Source organism: Orycteropus afer, unplaced genomic scaffold (assembly GCF_000298275.1).
Source record: "Orycteropus afer afer isolate SDZICR_OR568_19922 unplaced genomic scaffold, OryAfe1.0 scaffold00099, whole genome shotgun sequence".
Classification (NCBI taxonomy): domain Eukaryota; kingdom Metazoa; phylum Chordata; class Mammalia; order Tubulidentata; family Orycteropodidae; genus Orycteropus; species Orycteropus afer.
The window spans coordinates 9,103,843-9,113,261 of NW_006921686.1; the positions used below are offsets into that span (position 1 = coordinate 9,103,843).

Below are 9,419 nucleotides of genomic sequence, written 5' to 3' on the forward strand. Positions count from 1 at the left end.
AGACGGAGACTCAGAGAGCAAGCCCGAGATAGAGAGACAGGGAGGCAGAGATGCAGACGGAGGGAGAGAGAGGCAGAGACGCGGAGACAGAGGGAGGTTAAGGTCAATATAAGCTGGGAGAGATACAGAGAAAAAGACAGTCTGAGAAGAGGGTGAGGCAGAAACAGATATGAACAGAGGCCGAGACTAAGAGACAGATGGGAAGCGTTAGAGACAGAATGAACAAAGAGACATAAACACAGGCCCAGAGAATGAGAGGGGGCAAGACACCGAGGGACAGACAATACAATAAAGAGAGACTGGCACGCTCCCAGGGACAAGCCCAGCCCTCATCCTGTCCCCAGGCCCTGGCCCTGTGCCAGGCACCTGGTGGAAAGCTGGAGCAGGCAAGGTGGGTGCAGGTGGAGGAAGGGTGGGCCACAATCCTTGACAGTCTGTCCCCGGTATTGACTCAACCCCACTCCCCATGCCTGGCCCATCTGAGCCTGGGTCTCCCCTCTCCACCCACGGCCACAGGCCTGGAGGAGTAAGGGGTAAGTTGGTCTGCCATCATGGCCTGGCATTGGACGGGGGTGCCCTCTGAGGAGTCTGGGAGGCCTGAAGACCAGGGGGTGCAACAGCAGGGGCACTGGGCTTTGGGTGGGTGGGGGGGGACCTGGGTGGTGGAGACTTGGGGAAAAAGATGGTAGCAGCTTAGGGCACGGTGTGACTACAGGGATCCAGGGTCAATTAACATGTGGCAGACACCTAGGAGTCACAGCATAGGCACGGAAGTGCCAGGCCAGTGGGCATCAGGAGACTCTAACTCTAAACTCAATGCCATCGACTTGGATCCACCTCATAGCGACCCCTCCTTGAGTTTCTGAGGTGTTATCACTATGGAAGTAGGTTGCCCAATCTTCCTTCCAAGGAGTGGCTAGTGGGTTTGAACCACCAACCTTCTGGTTAGCAGTCAAGTGCCTTAGGCACTACGCCACCAGGGCTCCCATCAGGAGGCGAGGGGTACTCAGTGGAGCATCTGAAGACATACGGCATACAGGGTCCCAAGGGCCATGGGCATGGAAGTGACAGGGCTCAGGTGTGAGACTGTAGGAGTCACAGGGGCAAGAAGTGTCAGGCTACTTGGAAGACATTATGTTGAATGAAATAAGTCAATCACAGAAGGACAAATATAGCATTAGTTCATTATTGGAAAAGTCAAGGAAAGGTTTATATATGGAAGGAAACTTTGTTGGTTACGGGGGGGGGGGGAACACTGCCAGGGGAAAAAAAATGCATTGACCCTGTCACTTTAGTTTTGTGTATTTCAGTATTTCACTGTACATACATGATATTTCAATAAAATGTAAAACAAAAAAAAAAAAAGTGTCAGGCTAACGGGCACCACACCAGGGTTGCTGTTAGAAGTGTTTGGTGGTCAAGAATGTATTTATGAGTTAGAGAAACAGGGCACAGCATAGAGGTCACAGGCCCAGAGGTGGCCGGCCAGTCGATTCAAGAGCACACAAGACAGGCCCAAAGGTGCTAGGGGTTCAGGAAGGCGCACCTGTTGGCCAGGTGTATTAATATGAAAATGCTGCTGCATGCAAGTTGCCCAATAGTGCAGGCTGAGCCAGGCACAGAAGTGCTAGGGCCTGGAGGCAGGGTGGAGAGCTGGGGTTGGGGGATGGATGGAATGAGTGCGGATGGACTCCCACCCTTCCCACACTGGTCCCCACCCCTGCTCCACCCCAGACCCCACAGGCATCAAGGATCACGGCACGATGGCCACGGGCCTGCTAACGCTGCTTGCTCCTGGTGCCTGCGCTCGCGTGGCGTGCCTGGGGTGCGCGGGGCACAGGCACGCCAAGTGCCCTGCCCCAGGGGCCTGCACGGCTCCTGCTGCTGGGGAAGTTGCTGCAGCCGCAGTTCAGACACTTGGACCGTGCACCGATGGAGGCAGCCACCAGTGTGTGGAGGAACCGAATTCTGGATTCGTGGAGGTGGGGAGGGGGCTAGAAGTGGTTCCCTGAATGAAGATGGGGCTGAGGGCTCTGACCCTCTGTGTCCTGAGGAAGGATGAGGGGTCCTGAATCCTGAGGGCTGGAAAAGAAGGGGACTGGGGGGGGGGTGCTGCAGGTCTGGACATCTGGGACCTGAGGGAAGAGGAGACTTGGGCGGGAAGTCAAATCTCCCGGGAAATGCGGGGGCGGGATGGGCTCCTGGCTCATGGCAGGGTCAGGTTGGGGGCCCGACTCTCGGGGCCCAAAGGAGGACCCTGCGGCGAGAAAGCAGGTTCCATGGGAAGAGGTCCACAAAACAAAAAACAAACCCACTGCCCTGGAGTTGATTCCGACTCTTAGAGACCTTATAGGACAGAACGGAACTGCCCCAATAGGGTTTCCAAGGCTGTAACTCTTTACGGAAGTAGACTGCCTCATCTGTTTCCCGTGGAGCAGCTGCTGGGGTCCAACTGCCAACCTTGTGGTTAGCAGCCGAGGTCTTCAACCGCTGCTCCACCAGGGCTCCTGAAGAGGGCACAGGGGGTCTGAATTCCTGAATCAAGGGAGAGGGAGGCTGAGGGCCCGGACACCTAGTTCTGAGGGTGGAAGAGGCTCAGAACCTGGACTTGTAGGTCCTGAGGAGGGAGCAGAAGGCTGGAGCCCTGGGTCTTAGGGAGGAGGGGCTGGGGGCCTAAACTCCTGGACTTGAGGAATAAGGCCTTCTGGGTCTGAAGGAGGCATGGGCTGGGGCTGGGACTCTGCGTTCCCCCTGAGCACGAGCTACCGAGCTACCGGCCGCTGGGGCCCGGTGTTCACCTTGGTTGGGTCCGCGGCCTGCGGTGGTGCTGTGCGGTTATGAAGCGCTGCGGGACGCATTAGTGCTGCAGGCAGACACCTTCTCCGGCCGTGGGGCCATGGCCGTCTTTGAACGCTTCACGCGCGGGAACGGTGAGGCGGAGGAAGGCAGGGCTTGAGGGCCGAGGAGGGCGGGGGCGGGCAGGCCACTTTCTGGTCAGAATCGAGGCTAAGGAGCGCCAACAGCGAGGAGGGGGCGGGGTCAGTTGTGGGGCGGGGCTAGGGACGGGGCTGAATAATCGTGCAGCCAATAGGAGAGAAGAGGCTGAGTCGAAGGCAGAAAGAGCAAGCAGTGGTCAGGGGTCGGGACCCCCAGAGATGGAGCCAATGGGTGGATAGGGCCGAAGCCAAACGATAGACAAAAGAGGGGTCAAGGAGAGCACTCCGGATTAGCAACCAAGAAGTCAGTAAAGGAGCAGAGGGAAGAATTGCGAAGAATTCAGGCGCAGGAGTTGGAGGCCTGAGAAGGGGTGTGGCTAGTGCCTGGGTGCTTCTTGGATGGGGCGTGGCCAACTCGCGGGCCCTCCCCCTTTCTCTGACTCTCTTGCATCCGCTTTTCTAACGGGGCGCGCTGGCAGGCTCAGCGCAATTTCACACTTGGAGCCTTGAAGGAGTCCGCGTTGGGTACGCGGACCATCGAGGAGCGCATCCTAGACGGGGTGGCTTATCTGCTTGACGAATTTCAAGCCACCATTGGTACGGCCCAACTGGGAAAGCTGAGGGGCCTGGTGTGGGTGTAGCCAAGCTGGGCCGTACGGAAGGGTTTGGATGGAACCAAAGGCAATAATCCAAAGAGCTAGCGGGGGGGCGGAGCCACGGCGTTGTGGCTCCAACCTGTCCTCACCCCCAGGAGCCCCGCTAGACCCCAGGCGGATACTGGATAATGCTGTGTCCAATGATGTCTGTTCCATGGTGTTCGGGAACTGCTGTGGTTAGGGGGACTCGGAGTTCCTCCTGGACCCTTCAATGACAACTTCCGCATAATGAGTTCCAGACGCGGGGAGGTGAGAAGGGCTGGCCTGCTCTCGCCCTTGTGTGCCCGGTCTAACATCAGACTCTTGAGTATACAGAGCTACTTCCATGGGATCGTTACAGTAGGACAGTCTTAGAACCTTGGGATGGAAGAGCAAAGCCTTGGTCCAGTCGCTCCATAGGGAAACTGAGGCCGGTTGGCTTTGTCTAAGGTCCTGCTGAAATCCTGTCTCCACAGATGTACGACATTTTGCTTTCTCTCCTGGACTGGCTCCCGGGGGCCCGCACCATCAAATCTTCCGAAACTTTGCAGAGCTGCGGGTCTTCCTCTCCGAATAAATCCAGCGGCGCAGCCAGACGCGGCGGCCCGGGGAGCCCCGCGATTTCATTGACGGCTTCCTCGACCAGATGGATAAGGTGTGGGCCCCTGCTACCCCAAGCGCCCTCCTTGCCGCCCTGCCGGCGGCAGCACCAGTCTCATCTCCCCGCAGGAACTGCGGGATGCGGGAAGCCATTTTCAGGAGACTTTGGTGATGACGACGCATAGCCTTTTCCTCGTTGGCGCCGAGACCACAAGCACCACCCTGCTCTATGGGCTTCTCATTCTGCTCAAGTACCCAGAGACGGCCCGTCTGTGAGCCAGCTGGGGCGGCCCGGGATGAAAACCTGGGTCTTGGGGATGGCTGGGGGTCTGAGGCGCGCGCGGCTGACGGCCTCCGTCGGCCCGAGCGAAGGTGCAGGCGGAACTGGACGCCGTGGTGGGCCGGTTGCGCCCCCCGAGGCAGGCGGACCTCGCGCGTCTACCTACACCAACGCCGTGCTGCGTGAGACCCAGCGCCTCAGCGTACTGCCACGCAGCCTCACCCGCGACACCCACTTTCGCGATCATTTCCTGCCCACCGTGCCCTGGGGATTCTGCGCGGGTTGGGGAAAGTGGGTAGGTACACCTGTCCTTTTCAGTGGAAAGCCACCGGCAAGTGCGCACAGCGTTGATGGATACACTAGGCCCTGGGAGCTGGAGAAAAGGATCCTTGGCTGCCCGAAACGCAGACGCCTGCCAATTCCGTGTTGGCATCACCCAAGGGCACCTTCATGATTCCCCTGTTCATGTCATCACACCGCGACCCCACTCGACTCGATGTCCCGGACTGCTTCAACCTCACCAACTTCCCGGACAAGGTCGCACGTTTAGGAGCAATGATGCAGTCATGCCTTTTGCCCCAGGTCTGGACTGGGGAGGCAGGGGACCAGCCTGGACCCACCAAGTGTGTAGGGTGCTCACTGCACACCCGTTTTCTCAGAAAGCCATGTTCATGGACACAGGCCTGACCCACTAAGAGATCTTCCTCTTCCTTAACCACATCCTGCAACCGTTCCACCTGCTCCCAGTGGGAAGCCTCACCAACATCCACCTTCCCCACTACACAGGGCTGGGCAGTATTCCCCCAGCCTTCCAGCTCTGTCTGGTGGCCTGGTCAGGCCCTGCCACCCTCTGCTCACTAGCCCTCAGGCTCCCTGACTCCACTCAGTAACAGTCCTGAATTGCAGATGGAGAGCGCCTTACTAAGCAGGAGAGGGAGAGCGAGGTGTGCGACTCTGAGGTAAACTTTTATTTATTTCTTGGCTGAATTCCACACTCATGCTCCTGCAGGCACCTCTCTCTCTGCCCAAGCAGTGGCAGCCCAGTCAGAAAGGTGCTCTGGCCAAAGGGGTTGGGGAGTCACTTCACATTCCAGGCTGGAAGAGTGAGGGGCTTGGGCATATACCCCCACAAACCTTCCCCAGCAAGAGGCCATGACTCACCCCAACCCCAAATCTGGCATCCTGGCAGGAAGTGGCAATGCCCCCTTCCAGCTCTCCACACCTGGTGGGGGGTTCTAGGGACTCAACCGGACAGGACAGGACAGGACCTAGGCCTTCGCCCAGCTCTTGCCCCCACAATGCTGGCCCCTGCCCAGGTCATAACCCCAGTCCCTGCCCCCTCATGGAGCAGCAGAGGTCTCTCCTTCTTCTTGGTCCTCAGCAACGGACGGAGCCCTCCACACCAGGCAGGATAGAGGCAAAGGCGAAAGCAGCAGTGGTGGCAGGGAAGGAGCCAGCAGCCAAGACAAGGGCCGCCAGCCCAGCTTGGGTCCTCGGGCTCCTGATGCCAGGGTAGGCTGTCCATCCATGCAGCTCTGGGGCTAGCCATTAAGTGGGCGTAGTCGGCTGTGACACGGGCACTTGGACACCTTTCTGTCCTGATGCTGGGGGTGAAAGTGGGGCAGGAGATAGTGAGTCATCAGGGTGGGGACAAGAAATACCTGGAAGGGTGAGGAGACAGCCAGGAAGACATGGGGATCATTCCAAGAGAGTAAGCTGTTGGGGGAAGGTGGGCACAGAGGAGGGAAAATGAGGGGCAGGACATAATGAGAGACTGATAAAGTAGGTGAAGTGGCCTGAGGCCTGTTGTGGCATACAGAGAACAGGAAGGACTTGAGGGAGGGGGTGCTGTCTGGGAAACAGGTACCTAGCTGGTATCTGTCTTTGGCTGCTGCCCGCTCCTTGGCATCAAAATACCAGACGGTGATGGCGTACCTGGGGAGCAGAGAAGCCCCAGCGGGGAATTGGACATCACTTTTCTTCCTTTACTACCACCACACCCATACTGACACGACAGCCCACCCTTCTGGACCTGGTCTGTTTTCCCAACAGCCCAGGCCTCCTCTCAGGCCCTCCCCACTCCCTATTCACTGGAGGGGGGGGGGGGCTCCTGATAAGCCTGGTGACCCAAAGAGAGTACCTGGACACAGCTCTACAAGTATGGGTCATACCTGGTGGCATAGGCTGGCTTCACCTCGTGGGGGTTCCGCCGGTCAGACCAGAAAATGAGCAGCCGGTCAAATAGTGGCTCGATGTTGGCTACCACAGGCCGGCCCTCAGGGAAGATCTGCAGCAGACCACCATGCACCTGGGGGCAGACCAGAGGGTGAGAGACAGGAAGCCTGCCTTGCACTGTCCAGAGGAGCCCACTGGGGGGCAGAGCATCACTCCCTCCCAACACCCAGGCTGGATGTCTTAAAATGAATGACAGCACTGAGTCTGCATCCCTATGGAGATGGGCAGGAAGCTACTGAAGACTACAGGAAATGGGGGAAGTGTTCATGACAAGGCCAGGCAGGGCCAGGCAGACGGCCCTATTTCCTGAAGGTGGAGGGGTTCTCACCACACAGTCTGCTAGCAAGGAGGGCCACTTTCCAGGAAGAGCCAGCAGATGGCACCGCCCCGCGTGTACACGTGCCAAACAGGAGAATCCGAGTTGGGAGTGGATGGGTTCCACCCCCAACTCCGCGCCCTACCTTGACGTCCCAGTTCTGATTCAGGTAATAGATACAGGTGATGCAACGCCCGTCGCCGTGGGGATTGTCAACATGCCTCACGTACCCCAGCCCGTTGCCAGGGTAACACGCCACCATGGCCTAGCAGAGATGGAGGGAGATGGGGTTACTGGGGCTTTGGTGGGAAATATGAAGAAAGCAGACATACCTCCTCTTCCTCACCTCCCCCTGCCTCTCTTCTCTCCCGACTGGAATCTCCCAGCCTCTAGCCTTTCTCCCTCTCAGCCACACTCCCAACTCCAAGTCCATCAGAGCTCAGCTCCTGGTCCTCAGTAACCCACTCCCTGCACAAACACCAGGCTTGGCACCTAATCGGGTTCACTCAGTAGCTGAAAGTTGGCTTCCAAAGATACCCCAATCATACCTCCCTCCCATATTTCCATGGAGTAAAAGTAATTTAAACATTTTCACAAGTTCAGAAACTCTGCCACAAACCCAAGACTAGGGGTTTCCCCCTCAGCTGCAAAGTGGAGTCCCGGGAGCTCAGGGACACTGATGCCGGAATCCACCTCAGAGGTGCTGATGTAGCTGAGCCCAGGTGGGACCTGCTATTTCTTAAGGTCCCCCAGGTAATTCTAATGGGCAGCTATGCCTGAGAACCACTTCCCCCGATGATTCTATAGGTGAGAACTCCCCCGCCTGTAGAATCCCTGCTGAATAATCTGCCTCAGACACATCCTAGAAGAGGTACAGCCAGAATGCTCCTTGGAAGTGACAATGGCCGACTTCGTCTCACCTACTTTGGTCATGTGGTGAGAAGGCACCACTCCCTGGAGAAGGACATCATGATTGGTAGAGGCTCAGTGAAAAAGGGGAAGGCCCTAATCAAGATGGATTAACACAGTGGCTGCTGCGATGGGCTCAAGGGCAGCAAGGATTGTGAGGATGCTGCACGACTGGGCAGTGTTCGTTCTGTGGCAGAGGGTCACTGTGCGCTGGAGCCAACTGGACGGCATTAACAACCACACACGTCATCAGGTACCAAAACTAAAGTCTGAGTGAGGACTCTAGTCCCAACTACAAGGCTAACTTCTAGTGAGTCTGAAGAGCCCCATCACCTGAACAGGCCTCAGCCACCCCATTTGTAAAAAAAAATAAAAGATGGGGGGAGGGGGAGGGCCCTGATAAACACCTCCTCTGTTTATAGCAGTGGCATCAACCTAAGAACACAGCCTTGGTGGTTCCAGATCTCCACACCCTGGTCTAACCTAATCCAAGGCAGATCTTTTTTTTTTTTTTTTTAATTGTGATTTGGGTGAAAATTTAGAAATTCACTTTCCATACAGCAGTTCACATACACTGTCTCATGACATTGACTACGATTTCCCACAATGCAACAGCTCCCCTCCCACTTCCTCCCTATAGTTACTTCTTCCATGTCCACCCCTCCATGCACTCCTGCCCCCCAAGCTGTCTCCCTGTGCATAAACAGCCCTTCTTTCTCCCATGATTGTTCTCTCCGAGGATTGTTATCTACCTCAGGTACACTTTTTAAGTGTGAGAGTGTCCCAATCTCTCCACATCCTCGCCAGCATTTATTTTCTGTCTTGTTGAACTTTGCTGCTAGTGCTGGGGCAAGAGGGTATCTCGTTGCTTTGATTTGCATCTCTCTAATGGCTAATGATCATGAGCATTTCTTCATATGTTTGTTGGCCACTTGCATATCCTCCTTGGTGAAGTGTCTATTCTTGTCTTCTGCCCATTTTTTAACTGGATTGTCTCTTTGTTATTGAGGTGTTGGAGTTTTCTATAAATTCTAGAGATAAGTCCCTTGTCAGATGTGTCACTACCAAGTATTTTGTTCCAATCTGTAAGGTTCTCTTTTGACTCTCGTGGAAAAGTCTTTGGAAGCACATAAAAATTTAATTTTTAGAAGGTCCCATGCATCTAGTTTCTCTTCTGGTGTTTGTGCATTTTAGGTTATGTTTGATAGCCTATTTATGCCATATACTAGAGCCCCTATTTGACCCTAGTTTTTCCTTGAGGAACTTTATAATTTTAGGTTTCACATTTAAGTCTTTGATCCATCTAGAGTTACCTTTTGTGTATAGTGTGTACAGTGTGAGGTACATTATCTTGTTTCATTTTTCTGTTAAGTGGTTATCTAGTTTTGCCAGCACCATTTATTAAACTTTCTCTTCCCCGTTTAATGGATTTCAGCCCTTTTGTCAAAAATCAGCTGACCATAGGTTGATGGATCTATTTCTGGGTTTTCAATTCTATTCCATTGGTC

At 55.4% G+C, this 9,419-nt stretch overlaps 1 protein-coding gene and 1 pseudogene across 1 annotated transcript in view; one reads left to right on the top strand and one right to left on the bottom strand.

The window, feature by feature from the left end:
* The first annotated feature begins 2,721 nt into the window (after positions 1–2,721).
* LOC103198938 lies at positions 2,722–5,341 on the top strand (annotated as a pseudogene).
* Positions 5,342–5,999: 658 nt separating this feature from the next.
* EGLN2 (egl-9 family hypoxia inducible factor 2) overlaps positions 6,000–9,419 on the bottom strand; it is a 10,064-nt gene continuing 6,644 nt past the window's right edge. Inside the window, exons 2-5 of the mRNA XM_007942970.1 lie at positions 7,148–7,267; positions 6,623–6,759; positions 6,319–6,386; positions 6,000–6,055 (exon numbers count right to left, since the gene is read on the bottom strand). Coding sequence (XP_007941161.1) covers positions 6,000–6,055; positions 6,319–6,386; positions 6,623–6,759; positions 7,148–7,267 — 381 coding nt within the window. The remainder of the gene's footprint in view (positions 6,056–6,318; positions 6,387–6,622; positions 6,760–7,147; positions 7,268–9,419) is intronic.